This window comes from Puma concolor, chromosome C1 (genome assembly GCF_028749965.1).
Source record: "Puma concolor isolate L17-30 chromosome C1, mPumCon1.1.hap2, whole genome shotgun sequence".
NCBI classification, from domain to species: Eukaryota; Metazoa; Chordata; class Mammalia; order Carnivora; family Felidae; genus Puma; species Puma concolor.
The window spans coordinates 169,013,019-169,038,681 of record NC_141674.1 but is presented as its reverse complement, the minus strand read 5'-3'; the positions used below and the strand labels follow the sequence as shown (position 1 = coordinate 169,038,681).

The 25,663-nt window shown below is 34.1% G+C and overlaps 1 protein-coding gene across 1 annotated transcript in view; it reads left to right on the top strand.

Moving 5' to 3' along the window:
• The window catches only part of CWC22 (CWC22 spliceosome associated protein), a 57,104-nt gene extending 33,762 nt beyond the window's left edge, over nucleotides 1-23,342 (top strand). The window contains exons 11-20 of the mRNA XM_025934929.2: nucleotides 33-95; nucleotides 4,255-4,359; nucleotides 5,745-5,826; nucleotides 9,542-9,602; nucleotides 13,412-13,489; nucleotides 14,156-14,308; nucleotides 15,986-16,113; nucleotides 17,626-17,727; nucleotides 17,823-18,043; nucleotides 22,500-23,342. Of these exons, the coding sequence (XP_025790714.1) occupies nucleotides 33-95; nucleotides 4,255-4,359; nucleotides 5,745-5,826; nucleotides 9,542-9,602; nucleotides 13,412-13,489; nucleotides 14,156-14,308; nucleotides 15,986-16,113; nucleotides 17,626-17,727; nucleotides 17,823-18,043; nucleotides 22,500-23,086 (1,580 nt within the window). The 3' untranslated portion in view covers nucleotides 23,087-23,342. The remainder of the gene's footprint in view (nucleotides 1-32; nucleotides 96-4,254; nucleotides 4,360-5,744; nucleotides 5,827-9,541; nucleotides 9,603-13,411; nucleotides 13,490-14,155; nucleotides 14,309-15,985; nucleotides 16,114-17,625; nucleotides 17,728-17,822; nucleotides 18,044-22,499) is intronic.
• Nucleotides 23,343-25,663: the final 2,321 nt, after the last annotated feature.

Genomic DNA, 25,663 nt, shown 5'->3' with positions numbered 1-25,663 from the left:
ATAAACACTATTTTTTAATTTCTTTTTTTAAGATGTTTTCAAGATGGATCCTAATTTCATGGAGAATGAAGAGAAGTACAAAGCTATTAAGAAAGGTAGGTAGAATTTTATAGTCTATTTTGGATTAGTAGAAGCAATTCATGTAGCTCTATAATACTAATAGAAAGGTTTAGATCACTGACCTGATGAAATCTCTGCTCTTATGAAGCCATTTTCTTCATTTTTTTCCCCATGCATTAGTATTCTGCCTAGTGCTTGTTGGTGGTATTACTTCATTCTAAATTATTTACCTCTTTGTCCCTCTCCTCTTTCCCTGTGTTTAAATTATACAGCCTTTAAGTCTTATTCCTCTTAAGAAATATCCATATATTACTAATGGCCTTTATTTTATTTACTACCACTTAAGAATTACTGGTGGCTTTCATTTTAACTTCACTGCCACCTAAGAATTAGTACTTAAGTTTACCCCTGATTTAAATGATCAACTGAATGCTATTCTTTTATTATAAAGTGCTGTACTTTATTATTTCTTGAGAGCAGATTGATATCCTGATAAAATCAATAATTCCAGACAGGGTATCAATGGTCAATAAATTGATAAATTGATTATTATTATCATTTGTATGTTGCCGATGTATTGTAAACACTAACTTTGGACAGACTTTGGTTTGTATTTTGTCTGCCTTTACAAGCTAAGTGACCTAGAACAAGTTACAAAACTTGTTTGATGTAAATGTTACTTGTTTAAGGATAAATAAAGTATAGAGCCAGTATTTAGGCAATGTTTTTTTTTTTCACATTTGTATCATTTTTCTTCTAAAGCTAATATTCAGAATTACCTATATAATTATATTATAATTACAATTTTATGAGTTCCATTTCCCTCAAGCTGTGATTTTGTGTGAGAAGTACTTACTGTTCTGAAATCTCTCAGGAAGCAAGCAGGCAGCCTAGAGCTCTGTCACTGCCTGCATTTCCTATTTTAGTCATTTGGAAGTAGAATGAAATAGCAAGTAAAGTGTAAGCAGCTTCACATTTCTATACGCTATTCTACAAATCTGGTTCAATAAATAGATTTCTCTTCTTAGGTACCAGGTTCCTAGGGGCATTTCACTGCAACGGCCAGATTCCTTTTGCTATTATAATTTAGTTTCTAAACATGGAGAATTCCTTGGACCCATTTTGCCTTCTTTTCTTATGCACTTCCTTTTCTACAGTATCCCTCAAAGATGCTAAATGGATTTATGGAATTTTTACCATACCTGTTGTTTTTTTTGTTATTGTTTGTTTTTTTTAACTTGGGAACTCTCCATCCGTTTCTTTATGATATCAGCAGTTGGGCAGTGCCAGGAAAGTGGTACTTTCTTTAATTGTAGCACTTTCTTAAACTCTTTGAACTCAAGATCCCTTTCTACTCTTAATGACTACTTTATGAGACAAAAGAAATTTAAGAAAAATGGCACGTTTCATATATTTTGTACAATTTAATATCTGACTTAATAGGAAATGGATTTTCATATTGTTTGTGTTCAGTCTATTGCAATAGGTTGTTTGGATGTATAGGAAAAAAATTTCGCCTCACAGATAATATGTGGTTGGAAAAGAGAGAAGTATTTTAAGCCTTTTCAGATAATGTGTATATTCTTCCTTAAGAGTATGCCTGTATTTAAAAGCTAATAGTTTTGGGTGGTTTTTTTTTTTTAATGTTTATTTATTCTGAGAGAGAGAGAGAGAGAGAGAGAGAGAGTGCAAGATGGGGAGGAGCAGAGAGAGAAGGAGAAATAGAAGGAGAGCATTCCAAGCAGGCTCCATGCTGTGGGCACAGAACCCAAAGTGGGGCTCAGTCACATGAACCATAAGATCATGACCTGACCCGAAATCAAGAATCGGACACTTAATTGACTAAGTTACCCAGGTGCCCCCAAAAGCTGATAGTTTCTTAAAGATTAATTGAAATGTGAAACCTGAAACAGTATTCATGAATTTTCATACTCTATTACATTAAAATCCCCTGGCATATCACTTTGAATGGATCTTTTACCCATGCATGATTTCGTAACATGCTCCACTGATCATTTGGGAAATAGCAATTCACGCAGTTATGCATATCTTCCAAGTGTTAACATGTTAACATTATCAAAATTAAATTAGCACAGTATCAAGAAATCACATTTATTAATATTGCCACCTGTCTTACCAGAGAACTCTGAGTATTGGGAAACTGTCAAGCTCACAAGAATGGATACGAGTTTTCTAAAACTCTAATTTTCTCTTGAGAATTCTGATTTTATCATGGGGGTAAATATTTTTGATTGTTTTCCTTGAAGTGACAGTCTCACTTTGTTTATATTTGAGAAAATGTCTGACAAAATGCCTAACAACTAACGTCAGCCATTCTGTCAAGTAAAAATGAAAAATGTAGCCAATTCCCGTGGCAGGTCAAGCAGTCACATAGGTGCTTTTCTCTAAGATAACCATCACCATTGTGCATCTGTCTTTAACAGAAGGGCCGTACATGAACTTCATGTTTTGTTGTTCATGCCTATATATATGCCTACACATAAGGACTGAGATTTAATGAAATGAAATGCCCTTCCTCTTCAAGGGCATTCTTAAGTCAGACTGGCTTTTTAAAACCTCCTGCAAGAGCATGGCAGTAAAGAGCACAGTGACTGGTGCAGTTTGGTGCCTTGATTTGTGCTCAGGTTGCAGTGGTTTCAACCCCCATTGCTTTTGGACCACTGTAGATGTCAGCACAGTGAAAAGGCAGATAATGTCTTTGTATTGTTATGAAAACAATTTTGACCTCGCAGACCACCTGACAGGCTTCACTGACCCCTGAGGGACTCACAGAGCATACTTTGAAACCACTGCTTCATTCAGTTAATGAAATCCAATTGTCATTGCCTAAGTGATTTCAGTAAGTAGATTCTAAAGTGGAGAGATGAGGAGAGGATGATGTAAACGACTAGACAATTCATTTGACCTTCATTCTTTCATAAAATGTTCTAGAACTGGCATAAAAAAAATGGCCACAGCAGGAAGTGGGCACAGCTTTAGTAATTAGCACCTTAGAGTGACCCAGGTGCACTTGTGTTTTAGGTCTTACAGCATTTGGGAAAACAGCAGGAGTGCCTGTCTTCCTACTATTGAATGCTAAATAGTTTCCTCTCTTAAAAGTCTGTCTAAGCCACATTATGTAATAGGAAACTAGACACATTAGATTATTACTTGAAGTCACATTTGTTAGAAGTATTCTTGGGATTTGTGTGTCAGCTAAGGATTGAATGACACCTCTTCATTTTAATAAAATGATTTATTTTTTAAGATAGGAAGTTTTCTGCTAACATTAAATGTTATATGTAGCTCCTGATTTATAGTGCTCAGTTAAATATAAGAAAGTAGAATTTTCCTAAAAATAAGTTCACCCCAAAACTTTATATTAAAATCTCTGATTGTACTAGAAATGCAAAAGTGAAGTATTAGCCAGGTTTGTAAAATCTTTTATCTGATTAATAGAGGACACCATTGGGCAAAATACAATTTTAGTTTTTGTTATTTGTTAACTATTAATATGGTGACTGGACCCACGTATTGTCTGATTTACATCACTGTTTTCATCTCCTTCTGAAGGTGAGTTGTATTTTAAGATGCAATTTTCCAGTGAAGCGCTTATCTTACTAGTTTTTTTTTTAAGGCTTTTAAACTTCTGTTTCTGTTTACATATGGAAAGTCTTTAGATTAATTGTAATGTTCTATTTAAGTATACATAAGAATAAAAATCTCATCACTGTTTATTTAAAGTAAACACTAAATTATGCAATTATTTTTTCTTCGTTCTTAATCTTTCACAAAACATTCTTACCCTAAATTCTTTTTTTCTAGATCTAGCCTTAGCTTTTTATAGTAGACGATCTCTTTTTTGATGCTGAACTATTATTTTGACTCCAGTGTACCTGTTTCCATTCATAATTTATTTTTCCAGTGGTCTTGCTGTTTTGGAAAACCTTCATCTACTATTTCTTTGTTCTTTTCATCCCTTCCTTATTTTATGACCATTTTCTAGCTGGCAGAAGAATGATACATACGGCTCTCTGACCACTTAGGCAATAACATAGGCCTGGGCGATCATCTTTGTTGGGTGGTAAACTGGAACAACACTATGGATTTCGGCCAACTGAGAATTATCTTCTCAGAATGAGATTCATGTGTATCACTTGCTCACTGATATTTTCCTATACTTTGTTCTGGTAGAAATTCTTGATGAAGGAGATAGTGACTCAAACACAGACCAAGATGCTGGAAGTAGTGAAGAGGAAGAGGAAGAAGAGGAGGAAGAGGGAGAAGAAGATGAAGAAGGTAAAAGTGTAGCTCATTCAAATAATACTGTAAAATATTCTGAAATTAAATTAATTTTAATGTAATCCTCTAAAATAAATTAGGATTGTTCATTAAATTTATTTATTATTTATGTATTATATTATTTAATTTATTAAACTAACATTATCCTCTAAAATTAATTAGTAAATTAATTCTAATGTAATCCTCTAAAATAAAATCTATGGAGGCCTGGGAATTGCTACTGGCATCTGGTAGCTGGAGGCTAGGGATGCTGTTAAACATACTACAAGTCACAGGACTGCCCCCCAGGACAGATTATTATCTAGCTAGTAATGTCAGTATTACTAAGGTTGAAAACTCTGCTCTAAAAGTATTAAACAAGGAAATCATTTTTTTTAATATCAGCATAATTTTAATTTGACATTTTATGCATGTGACTATAAACTGTGAAAAAGATGCATTCATGTTGAGTGCATGTGATTTCTGCAACCCTGGCATGAATGTGACACATGAAAGTGATGAGATATTTTCTATTCATTTTGGCAAAATAGAGTGGGGAGGCCAGAAGCTGTGTTTGCACAGAGCAGGCATGATCTTCTTTAGCTTTGATTGCTTTATTTCACAGAAAAGTAAGCTCAGAACTTTAGTTTGGTTAAGTCTCAGTTAAAACATCAGAACGTACATACACTGGTCATTATTTACTTACATCACGTACTTGAAAATATTAAAAGTATGTCTTTTCCTTCTAAGACACAATGCATTTTAGTTCTGTCTTGAAGTGTAATTAGTTTTCTACAACATATTTTATAAAAGTAAATTCAATTTTTCCAGTGTCTTTCTTATTTAAAATGTTTCCTAACTACCTGTGTACTACATTTACTTCAGAATTTTTGTTTCATGTGAAAATACTGTTCAAATAAAAACTATGAAATATTTCTAAGAGAAGTTTCCATGAATTAGATAAGAGAAAATTTTGATAAATACACATATTTAAAATGGACCCATCCAGTCTGTCATGATAATCCAGTGTTCTCTGAAACTGAATTTCTACCTGTAAATTACAGTTCTTCCAAATTGTCATGTTTATAACTCTAGAAATAATATCTTAGCAAACAATACCATGAGCGCTGCCTTTTATAGTGTCTAAATGAGCAAGTGGCACAGAAACAAAAATAATATTTCTGGCTTGATTCTGGACTTCTTTGAACTGACATAAGTTATTAAAATACTCTAAGATATGACAAGAGACTAGAAATGGTTACTTTGAACTCCGCAGAAAAGAGTAGTATTATTATTAAACTAGATTCTAAATATTTATGAAAAATTATTATGTAGAGATACATGTACATTTCTTCACATTTATTTTTGTAGTTTTGTAATTGGTTATGTTTAATTTCTTTCAGGACAAAAAGTGACTATTCATGACAAAACAGAAATCAATCTAGTCTCATTTCGTCGTACAATTTATCTTGCTATTCAGTCAAGGTAAGATACTGTAGCTCTGTTGATCCTTGCTTTTCACAGGAGATGGAAAAGAAGATGAAATTTTTAGTATCTGATAACAGAAAACTAGATACCATTTCAGGGATTCTCAAACTACCTGCCCAACTTCATAGATCCCTACTGTTGGTTCTTTGATTCAAAAGAAAATTATCTTTTCTTATTTGGAAGGTCTATTCATGTTACATAATTAAACAGAGTTCTTTTAACTGTCATTCCTCATAGTTAAATATAACTAATAAAAACCTGAAAACAACTCTATATTATAGAGCTGGCACAGTATATAATTGTGTAGTAGAAATTTAGTATTTTTTTAATTTGGTTTCTAATTCTGATTCTAAGCAGAGAAACACTGTTATGATAACTTTTGGATACTGATTTGCTGTGCGGATGGAAATGAATATAAATGGAAATAGGAATTAGGAGGTTTTGAGGACCCTTTGAAGTAATGTTAAGTAAGAACTACTATGATGTCATACGAATATCCTATTCCCTTTGAAGGCTGAGTTTGGTTTTGAAGAGAAATAAATGAAATATGAAATGCTTAGTACATCTGTTGTTTTTTATGCGAATCAACCTATTGATTTAATGGGCACAGTGTTTACATTTTACACTGGAGGATGAATGTTTTCTCAGTTTTGTTTTCTTACTAGGTTTTGTATATTTCCATTTCATATGATGTAATAGCAAAAATGATTCATACGTAGGAGTCATCCTGTTTTTATTCTGTCTGAAAACTTTTTGGCTTAGATTCATCTTCAGAAAGAAAAATGTTAAAAAGCAAAACATTGGCTAGAAATATTTTTGGTTTATCCTTACCTATTTCTTTGCCTCTCAAATGAAAGAAAAACTATTAAATATTTTTTCATACAAACTTAAAATAGAAAATGAGTTTTTGTTACAGATAAAAATTCTTAGAGTTTGACCTTTCATTTATCCTTTTTTACAAATTCAACAGTAATCACTTGTAAACAGTAGATTCACTGCTTTAATATTGCTGTTAACATTAATTTTGAAAGAGTTACAGTGGAGCTCTTTGAATAATTATTTAAATAAAACTGTTTTTTTAGCTTACCAAACCTTGATAATCCTTGAATCACATGAAATATTTGAACAAGGAAGCATTAGGTCACAGTCACAATTACAGAGTGGTAAGAACTCTAGTAACAGCAATACTGTATTATATGTTAGTATTTGTTAAGAGTTTTGAGCCCCCAAATGCCAAGTAAAAATAATTTATTTATAACAAAATTTGCTGTACTTAATTAAAAGCTCATACAAATTTTAGGAAAGAACCACACAGACTTCAGCAGAAAGGTGTTTAAAGGACATGGTTGAGGGATTCATGTAATGGGATCCTGAAACAAAGTTATCAAATAAATATCACTCTAGAACAATAAATGCTATTGTTGGTCATTAAAACAGCAAAGCGATTTACTTTGGTTTTTTTCCCAAAGCAACAGTACTCAGTACTAATGATTTTAGTGAAATACATATAAACATCGGTGGGAATTTAAAGGGATACACTGTCTGCGGAAAGCCTTTTGGTAACGTGAATCAAGGGCTTAGTGTCCATGCCGTTAGACAATCCTTTTTCAGTATATTTCTTAAGGAAATATATACTGACAGAGAATTACAGAGAGAATTGTTCAATATGGAAAAAAAAAGAGACCATCTTGTCCAATACAAATAACAAAATGTCCAGTTTATGCCACCATTGAAAATCAGGCTAGTGGGGAATTGTTACTGATTTGGGCAAGTGGTCTGACTTAATGTTCAGTGGGGAAAAAACTGTATACTGTATAGTACTGTACCAGTAGTATTTTCTTCACTGTTTCATTGGTAGGCAGATTCTAGAAGTAGTATATAACATCTCAACAGTGGTTGTCTTGAGAGGAAATTGGATTATAGACTTTTTGTGTCTACTTTTTCCAGTTTTTTTTAGTCTTACATTGATAGTAAACCAATCTATATGAAATATAAATTAAGAATGGAATATAACTCATCAAGTCAGATGGCAGTGAGGGCATCATACAGTTTGCTTTCAGAAATCTTGTAAACAAAACTAAGGTCGGACAGCTGAACTGTGTGGTGATTTTATTGTTTTTATATCTTTCCTTTTAGACTTGTTGACTGATCTCACCAGCACTCTTTTTATCATCTTGTTACTATCCTGGCTCCTAAATGACCCTCTCTCATTGACACAAAACATAAAACAACACCGTTGGTTTTGTTATTGAAAAGTAGACATTCCTGTTTATTCTTGCTTTCAAATGATGTTCCACTCTGATTTTGCATTTTTGAAGCTATAGTATCAGAAGGAGGTGGGACTGTCGTTGCCCATCAGAGTTTCTTAGGTTGGAAACATCAACAAAACCATTTGTAAACACAGCTTGAAAACTAGTAGCATGTGAAATCTTTTTTTCTGTACCCTTCCCTCAATAGTTATTTGTGTTAAACCTGAAATTCATTTGATTTAGCAACCTAAGATAACTGAAATATCAAACTTAGTTCATTTAATATTCACGTTTAGTGTAACTTCAAAACAATCTTGATATGGGGAGTCACCAAATACTTTTAAAATAAAGCAAGAAGGAAAATAGACTATCATACAGTTAATTTTCTCCCTGGTACTTACTAGATAAAAGGACAGTTGTAAAATATTTTCCTCGACTACTTATTTTTCAGAAATTTCATAGGTTTATTCCTGCATACTAATTCTGTTTCTTGAGGAAAATTAAAACTAGAAAAGAAAACAGTGTCTTTCAAAATACTTTTTGGTAATACTGCTATATTCTTGAAGTTTATCAACTGTAGTTTAATATTTTAATCTTAGTGCTAGATATTTAATATTTCCCATTGCAAAAGCTCTTTTTGATATATTTCTTTATAGTTTTTTTCTTAATTCCATTACATTGTACCATCTACAGTTAATATTCTGTTGTGCTTATGAAGCTCAATAAGTATAGAAACTAAGGAATACAAAGGAATTATAAAACTAAATTCATAATCATTCTGATTATTTTATCCTGATGTTATCGAAAGAATAAAGGTTGAACATTCTGCAGAAAGTACAAATATATTAGCATTATTCCTAAATTGAATTCACATTGAATTTGATAATTCTCTTAAGCATATTAGAATTATTTTTACTGCAACTTATATGGCATAAAAGCAGTTTTTTTCCTTGTAAGTGATTTTGGTTATTTACTATTTTTATACTTAGTTTTTGAAAATGTAACACAAAAGCACTGTGTTTGAGTATGAATCAAGATAACTTGTAAATGTGGTGATTAAGCCCTAGATGTCATGATGGGCTCTGGAGCATCTTTATCTCTTCCTGACTTGGGTCAGAGATAAGTGCAAGTACTTAGCAGTGTAATAAAATTTGTCCACTTTCTATCTATATGTTTGCCTGTTCTGGGCATTTTATATAAATGGAATCCTACTGTATGTGGTCTTTTATATCTGACTTTTTCCACTTAGCATAATTCAGAGTTCATCCATGTTGTAGTATGTCTCAATACTTTATTCTTTGTAGAATTAAGAGCTATGTCTTTTGTTTATACACAATAGAGTACTGTGAAGTTACTGTAAAAAGCTTATTTAAAACAATTATTAAAGTAAGATCCTTTTTTATAAAACATAGTTCAACTATGCTGCAAGTTTTTAACCTATTGTGTCTGTTTTATCTCTACAGCTTAGATTTTGAAGAATGTGCTCACAAATTGCTGAAAATGGAGTTTCCTGAAAGCCAAACAGTAAGTTGATGTTTTTTTCTTCTATTAGGAAATAATATAGTTTATAAAAATGTTTAAAGCAGTTCATAGGTTTTATGAATTGAAATAACTCAGTATTGGATATTCTGTTTTTAATGTAGTTATTCTAAAATTTTAAAGTAACTTGAAACTTAGTCCTAGGGTGTTTCATAAGTGCTACTCATTGCAATGAATTAAATGGGCTGCTTAAATGGGATGTGGGGGGAAAAGGAAGAAGTCTGTCAGAACCACTACACATGACATGAGTTTCTGAGTGGTTGCCTATAAATCAAATAGGTGGCCTAAATACAATAAGAAATTTGTTCCTTAGTGAATTGCTTAGCCCATCTACTTAATGTGCTCAAGCATTCTTTTGTGGTAGAAATTATAAAGGTCACCATACATGTTATTACATTACTTTAATTGTATATGGAAGAATCTGTGTCATTTTTTTTCATTCATTAATTCAGCAGTCTATGTTTACCATATACTACATGTCAGACACTCTACAAGGTGTCAGGGATTCAGTGGTCCATAAAGTACATATTAGCCCCCTCTTAGTCCATGGGACTCATAGTCTTATAACTCCCTATACTTCACTGTTCAAAGTATCATGGAACTCTAATGCCAAAGATAGTAAAGACTGGATTGAGTAGATTATCTTGGTTTTTTTTTGCTAGTTGCATTCTTGTGTATGTTGCTTCCTGCCCATCTGCATTTTAAATCCTTGGAACCTGAGCCAAGGCTTTTAGGGTTTTGTTCTTCACATCTTGCTTTACATGTGGTAGACCCAGCAGAGATGCCAGAGTGAATATATCAACTGTAGGCAGTTTCGTTTCTAGTTCTAAAAGATCTTGTCTATCTGAGCTGTTACCATTAGGTGTGAGTGCTTTGTCTTAAGGCTTTAAATATGATCTGTTATGGAGATTGGCAGACTGTAGCCCAGGCCCACTGCCCATTTTTGTAAATAAAATTTTAGTGGAATACAGCCATGCCCATTGGTTGGTGGATCGTGTATAGTTGTTTTCACCCTATAGCAGCAGAATTCACTAATTGCAACAGAGACCGTATGGCCTCTAAAGCCTAAAATATTTACTATTTGGCCGATGATAGAAAAAGTTTACCAACCTTTGTTCTAGATTATAGATTTCTTCTTGAAATGCCATGGTACGTAATTTTGAGATGAAATTATTTTTTTCAAATTTAAAAAGTTCTTTTTTCCCTCTTAAAGTTTATTTTTTGGTATATTAATAACAGTATACCTATTTGTACCCTGGGTGTACCTGATGTGTCACCATTGAAAGGAAATAAATTAGGGAATTAACCTTTAAAATTATTAAAAAAAAAAAAAAAAAAAAAAAAAAAAAAAACCTTTAAAATTATAATTGAAACTGAAATTACTTTATGATCTTGTCACATTATTTGAGGAGTATAATTAAGTCTTTATACGTTTTATTAATACTAATTCAGAGGATAGTTGTTCTAGAACTAACCTCAACATATTTTGATAGCATTTGGAAGAATGTCTTAGTACACCTATTTTCATGCACTCAAAAGACTCTCCTGAAATTGCTATAATATTTAATTAAAATGTTAAAATATTTAATTATTCTAAGCCACAGGGAATAACTCTTATAATTACATTTAGTCTAGGGAAGAAAGTAATTTGTTTTGCAAGTAGCACTGGCTTTATTAGCAATGCTATCAGTATATTACTATGTTATATTGTTTAAAACCTGATTAACTGTTATGTTACTGTAAAATACAATGTTGGTAGAAAGAGTTGAAAATGCATTTTAATATCAAATTAACATAATATGGCAGAACTCAGAGAAGCCTTATTTTAACTTTTTACTACTATATTAAAATTTTGACAAAGTACATCTTTTCAGAACTTACACATTGAGAAGCATTTTATTTAATTGAGGTAACTTCTGAGTAATCATAAAAAATAATAATTTAGCAATGTAACGACATCTAAAAATATCCTCATATTGTGAATTAAGGCCTTTGAGTAGAGTGTTTTATAAGCAGACTATCAACTTCTAGAGCAGCGTGGTCCAATAGAACTTTCTGCAATGATGAAAATATTTATATTCTACACTGTCTAGTACAGTAGCCACTAGTCACATACGGATTTTGAGTACTTGAAAATGTGACTAGTGTGACCGAAGAATGGAAATTTTATGTAATGTTAAGTAATGTAACTAATTAGCTGCATATAGCTAGGGGCTACCATGCTAGTTGAAAATATAAAGGTAAAATTAAATAGAAGTAAAAATGAACTGAATGGGTATATGTTATATTTTGTAGGCTGGCTTTCCATTTATAGAAAGCAGATATATTACAGTTACTATATTTGGAAAAAATAATTTTTAACTTTTTGATAAATGTCTTGTAGAAAAAGATACTTAATCACTACTACAGCAGTGGTCAGAGAATGAATATATGCCTATTTTCATTTTGTCTCCAATGATGTGTCCATGTTGTCTGAGTTTCATCATCAGTGAAATTGATACAGTTTGAATATTTGGATATTTCATTTGAGTATTTTAAAATTATAAATCATTTGTGACGATGGTATTTCCGGTCCTGGATTTACTCTTGCATTTATTAGTTCAAGAGAATTTTTTTTCCCCCAAATAATTTTTTTTAATGTTTATTCATTTTTTGAGAGCTAGAGAGAGAAAGAATGCTAGTGAGGGAGGGACAGAGAGAGAGGGAGACACAGAATCTGAAGCAGGCTTCAGGCTCTGAACTGTCAGCACAGAGCCCAACACAAATCCCAAACCCATGAACCAAGAGATCATGACCTGAGCCAAAGTTGGACGCTTAACTGTCTGAGCCACCCAGGCACCCATAGTTCAACAGAATTTTTATACAGGAATTTTCAAAGCACAAAAATAGCTGATTGGCAATATATTATTCCAGCAGTTATGGAATGATTTGATCTATTTGTATAGATTTATCAATAGATCTATATGTATAACATTTATTTTGAGGCTAGCAAATCCAACCACAGAGGTGTTTTTTTCTTTATTCTTTTAAATACATTTCTTGTTGGGGCGCCTGGGTGACTCAGCCAGTTAAGCGTCCAACTTCGGCTCAGGTCATGATCTCACAGCTTGCGAGTTCGAGCCCCGCGTTGGGCTCTGTGCTCACAGCTCAGAGCCTGGAGCCTGCTTCAGATTCTGTGTCTCCCTCTCTCGTTGCCCCTCCTCTGCTCACATTCTGTCTCTCCCTCTCTCTCAAAAAAATAAACATAAAAAAATTAAATACATTTTTTCTTATAATAACCAGAATGTCATTTAAGTTAATTTTGTAGCTGTACTTATTTATGCCTAAATAAAGACTCATCTTCTACCTTTTCCATACTAATTAAATATATTCTTAAGAATTGAGTTTAAAGGTGTGTAACTAAACTGTCAGGTGGTATATTGATGATCTATATTTTAAAAAATTTTGTGTAGAATCTTTTTAGAATATAGTCTATTCAGTCTTTCCTTGGTGTATCTTTTTCATATAGTAGATTTTATTGAAGTGGTTCATACTTAATTTGAATTGAGAATTTTATAATCTAATTAGCATAGATGACCTTGGAAACTGTCAGCCAGACTGAAGGCTTTGAAAAACTATAGGCCTGACATAGATTGAATTTTTTATTTTGTCTTAATAACTTAAGCTCACAAAGCTTAGGAAATTTTGTGTGTTTAAAATCTTATTTAAAAATTCAGGCTGTCTCTATCATACTGATAAATTATAGCATGGATTCATTGTATTTTGAATCATTAATGAATTTTTTTTCCAAACAGAAAGAACTCTGCAACATGATACTTGATTGTTGTGCCCAACAAAGGACCTATGAAAAATTTTTTGGCTTATTAGCTGGGGTGAGTTCCAGCCTCATTTTTCTTGTTGGAATTTAATAGCATCACTAAGGCAATCCTTAACATGAATATTGTGAATTACTGTGTCTTCTTTGTGGTCTGGTCTAATACAATAGCATATCTCTGATAAAATCTCGTTGCTCTTCCCTTCCTCAGGTTTCCTACCCTGTATAGTTTCCTCCGTTCCTACTTCATTTTGTGGTGCCTTAACATTGCATAGGTCTCTTCCAGAACTTTTTGAGATTCTGTATGCTTTGTAACAATTTCCCAAAGAGGACAATTAAATGTTGCCTTTTCAAAATCTCAAAGCTGTTTTTGAAGTCAAGTGCATGTTCAGGCAGCACAAATAGATCATGAGTTAAAATAAGTTTTTAAATCTAAACTCTACCCACAGAGAAATATATTTGTATACTATGCAAATGTATGTGTCTATGATAAGATACTTGTATAATTTTGTTTTAGCATATAAATCCCAAGTAAATAGGGATGATATATATTATCCTTTTTTTTTTTTTGAGCATTCTGTCATACAGCACAAAAAGATTGAGTAATGTGATGTATAAAAGATTTACTAATTTTTGATTCAATAAATTCAGGAGGATCTGATATACTCATAATGGTATTGACAGTCAACTTTTAGTAGTACTGACATTCAATTTTTTTTGTTAGCGATTTTGCATGCTAAAAAAAGAATACATGGAATCCTTTGAAAGTATATTCAAAGAACAATATGATACCATCCATCGCTTGGAAACAAACAAATTGAGAAATGTTGCTAAGATGTTTGCTCACCTTTTATACACTGATTCACTTCCATGGAGTGTAAGTAGATGGATCGATATTTATACTTCCTTCCTAATCCTGTTATTCTCAAGTAGGTATTAAGTATAGTATAGCCGTACTTTTCCTATGTAGGAAATGTACTTTAAAATGAAATGTATAGTTGGGGTGCCTGGGTGGCTTAGTCGGATAGGCATCCGACTTCAGCTCAGATCATGATTTCATGGTTAGTGAGTTCAAGCACCTGCGTCGGGCTCTGTGCTGACAGCTCAGAGCCTGGAGCCTGCTTCGGATTCTGTGTCTCCCTCTCTCTTTCTGCCCCTCCCCCGGCTCATGCTCTGTCTCTCTCTCAAGAGTAAATAAACATTAAAAAAAAAAAGATTTAAAATGAAATATATACCAAACTTTTACTGTAATGGCAGTCTTTGAGGCTATATTCAGATAACATGAGATCGAGAAGCTAAGTAAATAACATGAGTGTTAAGAAATACAACCCGGGGTGATATTAACAGTCCAAACATCACAGTGCTTTTTAAAAGTGATAGCTAGTGGTGTTTTCAGGGAAAACAATAGCTTTTTGTCTTCTCTGTGTGTGCACACATGCATGCACACTCATATACCACATACATCTTACTTGGGTGGTCATGTATCATGTAGCCATAGTTATTTAGAACAAGATAAGATATTCTTGATACAGAAATGTACACTGGATTGGAACTTGAAATGCATTCATGAAGCTGGCATTTATTGTACAACCTCTGTTCATCCAACAACCATTCATTTAGTTACTAGATAAGAGCCTAGTCACTTGAGAGAGATAGTGGGCATCCAGAGTGAATTATTTATGGTCTCTGCTTTCATAAGAAATATATAAGGTAAGGTATGCCCATAGTGCTAGTATAAAATAAAAAGTGATAGGTTATGAGAAAAGTGAAATTGAAAGAAGGAAATTACATCCAAGAGGAAAGAAAGAAAAGGATCACACTGTGGAATACCACAACCTGATGATAGAATGAAGCAACAAAGTGAGCTCATAAACATTGGATGGACTGTTGTAATACTGTAGGTACTAAACATGTCTAGCTGTACTAATAGGCATTTTGTGAGCAGACCTAGGAGCCTGATCATAATAATTTTTTTACTTCTTTCTTTTCCCTCTGGGAATGAAAATGAAATCAAGTTTTTAAACAATCAAACCAAATGGGTTTCTGGAACACAGAACTCATAAAAACTGGAGGTTACTTTTATTTTTATTTGTCCTAAAACCTCTCTCCATGAACTTCCGTTTTTAAGCCTCTATCTTAATATTCAGAACAAGCCATCACTCTTTCTGTCTTTACTCTTGTCGTATATGTCCTATACAAAACTATAGCCTAATGCTCTAAGTAGCAGTTTGCCCCAAACCCTTATACATCCATGTTTTGATGAGTGAGTTTTAGGAGCTAGTAATCTTTGCTTCAGCATTATATACTCATGGCAGAATATATCTCTGCTATAAAAAGCACATTACTCAAGAAAGAAAGAACTCTATTTCTGTAGCATCTTAGCATTATGAAAATTAGCATAGAGAGGTAGTCTTAAACTTTGCCAAGAAGTAATACTTACTAGGACAAAGAAAGATATTCACAGATAATTCTTTAGAGACACTTCAAGTTATCAGTGTTGGTCATTTTATCTTTTGAACAAAATAAACTTGTCTTTTTTAATTTTAATTTTCAGGTTCTTGAATGTATAAAGCTGAGTGAGGAAACCACTACATCATCCAGTAGAATTTTTGTTAAAATATTTTTCCAAGAATTGTGTGAATATATGGGTCTTCCTAAACTTAATGCAAGATTAAAGGATGAGTAAGTTTATCATTATGCACTTTTTATTCTTACTGTACTCAGGAATTTTCCTCCATTTTAGCGACATAAGTCCACCCTTAGTCGTAAAAACAAGAGGTAAGCCCCTAGGACTTTTCTTCATCCGTTAGTTACTACTCTGAATCTCATGTTCTGTGGCACAGGACAACATGTAATTTTAGTGATGGATTTTAGGCCCAGTAGAGACAGCACAGAATTAATGCCTCTTTGAATTTAGTTACAACACACAGGATTATTTTGCATGCCCACTGGAGTTTTCCAATAATGAGTGCTTACAGTTTTATTTTCATTTTTAATGCTAATTTTGAACCTTAGAATATTAATTTTTGTGTTATCAGTGGACAATTGTGAATATATACAGATGATTCAGTGATTTGTTCACATTATTACACTGAATTAGGGCCTTATTCCAGGACTGTCGTGTAATCCCTATCCCAGTTTTCTTATTTCCTGTATATTCACATTGCCTCCTGCCACTCGCATCGGCTTCTACTGCATTCACACTACTGAAATCATCCTTTCAGATTTCTTAGTGACTGTCTGCCAAATCAAGTACTTTTTCTCAGCCCTCACAGCCCTCACTTCCCAGCCTCCCTTAGACAGTTGACCACTTCCTCACTGTGGCTCCTCACTTTCTTGTCATTCTGCCTTACTCTTCATGGTCTCTGCTCTTCAGCCTCCCTCTCCTCTTCACCACAGTTTCTATTCTGGGCTCAACATGCCCCCTCTGTGCTATTCTGTCTACTCCCCTTGGCTTCAGAGACTTACTTATTGGTCTCCCATCTACTTCACCAGGTTTATCTCCCCCCCTCTCCACAGCCTGCACCAACATTGCTCCACTCGTTCGTACTTCCTTACCTCCAGAGCTAGAAATATACACTCTTGGTCTATCCATCAGACTCTTCCTCATTCTTATTTGTCAGTTTTTTCTATGAAACGGTTTGTCCTGCTGGTTAGTCATTCGGTGTAGCACTCCAAAGGACATGTCCAAACCACCTTGTACTGTTAATGTTTTCTGTTTGTTCCCCTCCATAGAAACAGTAATTACATGCAGTCTTCATCCATCACTTCTTCCTTTTGTTGACGATTTTTCCCCAACCCCCAATGCCATGCATAGTGCTGTGCATGCATCCATGTGGATATATGTATACAACAGAGATTTGTTTTTACTTTGCATTATATACATTCACATACTGTGTGTGTGTGCGCGTGTTTGTGTATGTTGCACAATATGTGTGTGGTGTATAAAAATGATTTTAAATCATCTGTTGTATATTTATAGAAATCAAGTATAGTAAATTATGACTTGACCCTATTCATTTTATTTAGATAGCATGTAGTCTAACCTAATAAATGATATAAATCACCTCCTTGATTGTATTTCATTTATTAATTTCGTAATACATAGAAAATCTGCAAAATGACTGTATGTGAACTTTGCCTTTTAATCTTCAAGCAATGTGTTCTCTTTTGTTCATTTTTTTCTTCTTTTAGAACCCTACAGCCATTTTTTGAAGGGTTATTACCCCGAGATAATCCAAGAAACACTCGGTTTGCCATCAACTTCTTTACTTCTATAGGACTTGGAGGTTTAACGTAAGGATAATTTTCAGGATTTTTTTTTCATCTTATAAAGCTATCCCACAGTTGCCTTTGGAGCAAAAACTAACAGAGGTTGTATCTTTAATTAGGGATGAATTGCGCGAGCATCTCAAAAATACACCAAAGGTCATTGTGGCACAGAAACCAGACGTTGAGCCAAATAAATCCTCTCCTTCCTCTTCCTCTTCCGCATCCTCATCTTCAGAGTCTGACTCCTCTGCCTCTGAATCGGACAGCAGTGATAGCAGTTCGGAGTCTTCCAGTGAGGAAAGCGATTCTTCATCCAGCAGTAGTCAGAGCTCTGCCTCAGGTACTGAAACTCATTTATAATTGATTGGGCTCTTTTCTAACAAGTATATTGCTGGTGATGTTTACAGTGAGGGAAGAAAATAAGTTGATTGCTTAATTATTTTAGAGTTCAGTTGTTTAAAAGCCACGATTAATAATATAAATGATCATCTGTCACTGCTGGAGTCTGTAGTGAATTACATCATTTATAATGCTAAGATTGGCTGTTGGAATCTTTTTCATAGAAATGAAGATATTTCATTGGTAAATATTTATTTGAATGATGACTGAAATACCATACATTCATAATGCCTGCAGTCCAGCTTACAGCTTTCCTGGTGTTTGTATTTTAAATAAATTATAGGGGCGCCTGGGTGGCGCAGTCGGTTAAGCGTCCGACTTCAGCCAGGTCACGATCTCGCGGTCCGGGAGTTCGAGCCCCGCGTCGGGCTCTGGGCTGATGGCTCAGAGCCTGGAGCCTGTTTCCGATTCTGTGTCTCCCTCTCTCTCTGCCCCTCCCCTGTTCATGCTCTGTCTGTCTCTGTCCCAAAAATAAATAAACGTTGGGAAAAAAAAAAAAAGGTATTAAATAAATTATAGTTTTTTACTTTAATTAGTGAGAGTTTGTGTTAGTTACTGACACGTGCCATGCATCGAATGCATACATACTTCGCAAGTGTACAGCTCTAGAAATTTTCATGAGAAGAACATATCCATGTGCTAGCTACCCATAACAAGAGTTAATAGCTACTGCCACTCCCCTGTCCACTGCCTCATGTTAGCCACTACTCTCATTTGTGATTCCATAAATTAGTTGTGCCTATTTTTAACTTTATCACTATGTTTTGTGAACTCCTTTGACTGGCTTATCTTTCACAATCACTTTTGTGAGCTTCATCTGTAATATTGCATTTAATTATAGTTCATTCTTTTTGCTGTATAGTTTTCCACTATATGAGTATGCTACAGTTAGTTTAACATCTCTTTTACTCAGTAACAATTTAGATTTAGAAATATTCCCGTGAATACTCTTATTTACATTTGGTATGTGTATATATACATGTACATACGTATACATATGTATACACATACACATACACATACATATACATATACATATACATATGTATATATACACATATGCATTTCAGTTGGGTGTGTACTTAGAGATTCACTGCGAATTCCTGGGTTGTAGGTTGTGTGTACGTTTAGCTTCAGTAGATACGGCCAGTTTTGCAAGTGGTTATTTCAGTTTATGCCCCCATCAGCCGTGTATGAGAGCTCTAGTTGACCCCAACCTTGCAACACTTCACTTGGCTATCTTTTTCATTTTAACCGTTCTGGTAGATGTGTCATGGTATTGCATTGTGGTTTTAATTTGCATTTTCTTGATCGCTAATGAAATTGAGCACTATTTTATATTATTATTGGCCATTTGGGTAGTTTCCTTTTGTTAAATGGCTATTCAAGTCCTTTGCTACCCACTCTTTTTGTTTGTTTTATTGTTATCTTTTTGTATAGATTCGTAGGAGTTCTTTAGGTTTTCCGGACATGTATCTTTGGTTGCACATATATATTGCAAATAGTTCCCTTCCATTCTTGTATGTCCAGCCCTGTGCAGCTGCCAGAGCTCTGCCGGGTCTCTCTGTCCCTCAGCAGCAGCGCTGAATCAGCAGACAACCTGCAGGGAGCAAGTGGCTATATTATGTCAGCTTACCTCTCTATGGTTCTGCCTTCTCTTGAATCTTGGTCCTTATTCTACGTAAAGAAAGTTGAAAAAATAGTACAGAAAATTCCCATATAGCCTTCACCCAACTTCTCCTGGTGTTAGCATTTTACATAATCATAGTTCAATGATCAAAGCCAGGTAATTAACATTGAAACAACACATTAAACAAACAACAGATCTTATTTGAATTTCACCAGTTTTTCCATTAATGTCCTTTTTCTTGTTCCAGGATCCTACATGCATTTAACTGTATTTCTCCTAAGTCCTCTATAACCTGTTGATAGTTCTTCACAGGCTTTCCTTGTTTTTAAAGGCTTTGATACTTTTGAAGTCCTCTGGTTACTTATTTTTTAGAATGCCCTTCAATATGGAGATCTGTCTGATGTTTTTACATGATTAGATTGAGGTTATGCATTTTTGGACAGAATGTCATAGAAATGATATGTTCTTAGTGCATGTTATCTGGGAGTTCATAATACTGGCATGACATTAACTGATCACTTGGTTAAGTTGATATCTGCTGGATTTCTTTCTGGAAACTCCTTTTCTCTGTAAATTAATGTGTTGTAGAGAGATAATTTGTTCAATTTTAGCATCTATCTTTGGACTTTGTCTGCAATACTTAACTGCCGTGGTGTTTGCCGAATGTGATGTTTATGTTTGTCTTTTTTCTTCTACGCTTAACAATTGAATTTCTTCTGTAAGTAAGAGTTGTCCCTCAATCCCCATTTATCTATTAACTGTATATTTCATCAGTCTGGACTCATGGATATTTATCTTATTCTATGAGTTAAAATCCAGTACTATCATTTATTTTGTTCAGATCATTTCAGCTTTGGCAGTTAAGAGCTCCTTCAGGTTAACCCCTGTGTTCTTTCAACATACCCCCATCCTTTTTTTTGAGCACCACCCGTCTTTAGAACATCTCAAGTTGTTTAAGATCTTTATTGCCTCTAAACAGAAGATTTTACATTTTTATCTGGCACTTCTAGTTGTTTTCAGCAGGAGCCCTGGTCTTCCACAGCTTTCTCCATTCTCCCTGGAAGTGGAAATGCTGTAGTAAAGGATTTTCAAATGTGCCATTTTCTGAGGAGGTCTCTGTTGTTTTCCCCAGGGTCAACTCTGCTTTCTTCCATTGTAGCATCTTAGTCTGAATAAGACGTAGTCTGATTGTCCAAAATGCATGTCATTTCTTCTTAACTTCTTAATGCGTATTTCAGAGAAGCAGCACTTTTCCCCGTAGTCTTAGTAGGTTGGAAGGTTGATCTTTACACTCTGGTTCTCTGGCTTGTGGCACTTGAAAGTGTGTCACGTAATGTGTGCAGCCAGAATTGTGGGACTCTTGGTGTTTTAAATTATCAGAGTAAGATTCCATTTGTCCACAGGAAGTCTTATTCTTGAATTAAAATATATTAACATTGTTCATTTAATATTCACCTCTTTTAATTCTAAAGAATTTGTTATTTCATGGTTATCTGTTTTGAGAACAGATGAGAACACAGCATGAATTGCTGCAATAAGGGATCTTGCTGATTCAAAATTAATTTGCCTCATCATACAATTTCAGTAGAGAGTTTTCAGTTTTATTAGTAAAATATTAAACAGCATAAAAGCGGTATGAACTATCCCCAAATTAGAAAATTGTAAAGCAAATGCCAAAGACAGGAGATTGCACGTTGTGGTGGGGCTCGGGTTCTCATGTCAGCAAAGCCCTGAGAGTAGCATAGAGTAGGGTCAGAGAGACGTTGATGGAGCACACAGCCAGATGGTTTCTGCTTGGCGAGCTGCTGCTCAGCTGAGCTGCTTGATAGGAGCCAGAGAAATAAATCCTTAGTGGTAAACCAATGGACTGTGCCAAGGGTAGGCATTTGGCAGAAGAAATACAGGTTGGTACGGTGAGATTTGGGTGGAGATAGGACGAAGGTGGACACTTCTCTTCCATATTTTCTTCTTTCTGTATGTATATGAATTTGACAGAAATTTTGGTCATCTCAGCACCTTTGATTTATGTACCCAAAAGAAATCACACAGATAAAGTGATTAAATTTGTTTTATACCTTAAAATTTCACTGTGATTATTTAACATTTATATTTGTGATTCTATCAGATTAAATTGTTCTAGGCCTTTTCAGAAGAGTTTTCTCAGAAATCAAGCCTTCATGGCTCTCATAAAGCCTGTGATTATGTCATAACATCACTTCTCTTTCTGGTGCAGGTAGTGCTTCTCTGATAGCAGAACTGTTGTTTTTTGTAGGAAGAGGTTTTTATTTGAAAAATATATATTCATGCTGTTAAGCAAACTAGTCATCCCTTTCCCCTTTAAGGGGGCTATTGCTGGCATGTATTTTGATTATTAACATAACCAGATCTGACACAGTACTTTACTTTATATGACATAATGCACATGGGCTGAAATTTCTGTTTTTGAATAAAATTTGTAATGGAAATATACCATGCTAGTCACCTTATAAAAAAAAATTTACATTTGCTGTAGTTCATTTAAAGTTTCCGTTTACTGCTTTTAGTCTAAGGATCAAAACAGTACTTTGGTAACTAATGGTGATATGTCATATATTCTTAAAATTATGCATCTCGTGAAATATTGTCATTAGACTTTCCGTTCAGTCAATTTACTTTTGCATCCAGTTTATCTGAATTAATAAGCCTGCAATGGACCAATAAATGTCATTGTTAAATTATGAAATTAAAGATTAAAATTAAAGCTAACTATTTCATTTTACATGTGCAGCTAAAGATAAAAGAAAAAAGGGACAAGGGAACACCAGAAGTAAAGAAGTAGATAAATTGATCAGGAAACAACACACACATGATAGGAAACAAGAAGAAAGAAGACTGGAGCAAAGGCATCAGGAAATAAGGACTGAAAGAGAAAGGAGGTCAGAAAAACATAAAGATAAAAATTCAAGAGAGCCAAACTGGAGAAATCCCGTAACAAAATACAGTGCAGACAGAGGTGTCCCTGCTGAACGAAATAGTTACAGTAGAATCATGAATGACAGAGACCAAGAAATGCACACAGATTTGGAAAATAAGCATGGTGATCCCAAAAAGAAGAGAGGAGAGAGAAGAAATTCTTTTTCCGAAAATGAGCACAGGCACCGAAATAAGGACAGTGAACATTTTACAAGAAAAGATAGGTCAAAGTCAAGAGAAAAGAACAGAAAACATTCGGGTTCTAGAAGTGATGAGGATAGATGTCAGAATGGTGCTGAGAAGCGATGGGAAAAATCGAGCAGACGCTCTGAACCCTCCAGAGAATCCAGGAAACATCCAGACCGGCGAAGAGAAAAGTCTCCAACAAAGCAAAAAAAGTAATGCTACAAAATTACAGAAACTGAACTTGCCTTATATTCAGTTGAAACAAATTATTTTTTACATTAACGAACTTTATAGAGAATTCTTGTATAAAGTACTGGTTTGTATTTGTACATTTAAAATTTTTTCATTTTAAACATGTTTTATAATTGATACATCTCAAGGCCCTCCACATAAAATTATTTGAAAAGTTTCACCAGAGAGGGATGTAATCTTGCTTATATTTTGTTAATAAAATGATCAAATGCTCATTGAATCAGTGATTTTTTTTCATTGACAAAATTTTTTTTTCCTGATGTTTCCAATTGTTTACAGAACTATTATATGAATTAGTAGTGGCTTTTTTTAATAGATATAACTAGAGACCAAAATAGGTGAACCATTTCCATGTAACATTTTTGCTTTGTTATGAGATGCTATGAACCTCTTTTAGGAGTCACCCTTTTTTAAAACTGAATTATTTCAAGTCTCATATTACATCTTGAACAAGATAGGTATGTGTACTTTTTTTTAACAGGTGTTTTCATGAAGCTATGGGTATGTTAGTCTTTTAAACAGATACACAGTTATATTATTTATAATTAGGACTTCTCTGTTTAATAACATTTCTTCTCTCTGGACTGCTAGATTAACATTTAATTGAAATTCTTTGTGATTAGTGCATTTTCTGAGCCTTGACATTATATTGTTGTTGGTGAGTTAACGTGTATTTAACTTTTAATTTAGATTAACGGGTTGTTGGAAAACAGTCATGAGAAATGTGAACAGCTTAACTGAAATAATTCCACTTTTTTATAAGAATTTTAAAGGTTTCTATCATTGTAACTCTCACCAACTAATATGTGGCCATATTATTTATTACTTTTGGAATAAAATACTGCCTCTGAAATTTTAGATTTACCTGCATTTAATCCTACTTACCAAATAGACAACTTGTGCTTGTTCACTTTTAAAGTACATAAAATCCATTTTAACTGATGTCTGGTTTCAAGAGTAATGGGACCACCATCTTTAATGTTTGACTTTCAGGCATTTTCTGATTCAAAATGTTTTCTATTTTGTTCAAAAACTGGAGTATAAGTAACAATAAAGTCCATGTAAATAAATAAATATTATCCTCTCCTCCTCCTATCCTCCTGCCCCGCAAAAACAAAACAAAACAAAAAAAGTATTAATTGACTATGGCAGCCTGGAAAAATTCTTTTTAGCACTTTCTCCTCCTGTGGTGGTTAGAAGATGCTGAGTTGTCATTAGAAGGTACTGTGATGGACACCGTGCATTTTACAGAACTATGAAGCTCAGCAAATTGGATTTAAGGAACACATAGCGCTGTGAGCCCTAAAGGAAATAAATGAGGGTTTATTTTTGTAACTGAACCCTAAACTTGGGGGATGGTAAAAAGGAAAAAAAAAAAAATGGACTAAAAATTTTAGCTTTTTTTTCTTCACTTTAAGTTTAAAATTTCTAAATGTAAAAATAGGAAACCATTCTTTTAATTGAGTAGTAAGGACCTTAAAGAGTTATTAAAGTAGATAATTTTTTAAACATAATATTTATTGGGCTTCTCTTATGTGCCCAGCCCTGTTCTAGGAACTAGAAATAAAGCCATGAGGAAAACAAAGTCTCAGTTCTCACTGGGGTTCGGACTATAGTTGGTAGGGAGAAGAGGTCATGATACTAGCGGGTGGTTGGTAATTTTCCCATAGGGAAGTCATAGATCTCTGATAGGGTGACTTTGCCCAGATTGTTAAAGGAAGAAGGTATGTGTAGATTGCTATGGGGAGGAACGTAAGCAAAAAGAGCTGCTTGGGTATAGATGTTTCTTTATAACAAATATTGTCTGGAAATTTATGTTAACATTTCCTATTCAACTAGTTGGATTTTTTTTTCCTCTTCACTATTTTATTTACTTTTTTTTTTTTTTTTTTAATATTTATTTTTGAGGGGGAGAGTGCGCAAGCAAGGGAGGGACAGAGAGAGAGGGAGACAGGATCTCAGGGCAGGGCCCAATGCAGGGCTTGAACCCATGAACCACAAGATCATAACCTGAGCCAAAGATGGTCACTTAACTGAGCCACCCAGGCACCCCTATTTTATTTACTTTTAACAAAAGCAGTGAACAGAATACCTAACTATCTTTAAGCAGATGTTTTTGAGTGTAACTGAATCCCATCAGGGCACAGTGAATGGGAGTCAAGGGGACAGAACGGTACTGTTGTCTTCACAGTGCATTTCTACAGCATCAAATACGGTATGCTTACATGCAAACTCTGCCATTCACTCTTGTTCTTTTAATATGTGGACAAGAAACATGTTGACTATGTTTGCCATTCCTGACTTTTTACTTCTTAGGATTAGCTTTTTTTTTTTTAAGGATCGGCTATGACCTATATATTTTGCATGCATTACTCACTGTTTTTCTGTTTCTCAACTTGTTGCATCCAGGGTTTCTCTGTCGCTAGTATGTCCCTAACGACCTACGCCCATAGTCATCCCCTTTATGTTACTTCAGAATCCATACCATCTCTCAATCTCTTCTTCAAGCATCACACTTTGACCACTGCCCATCCCACTCAC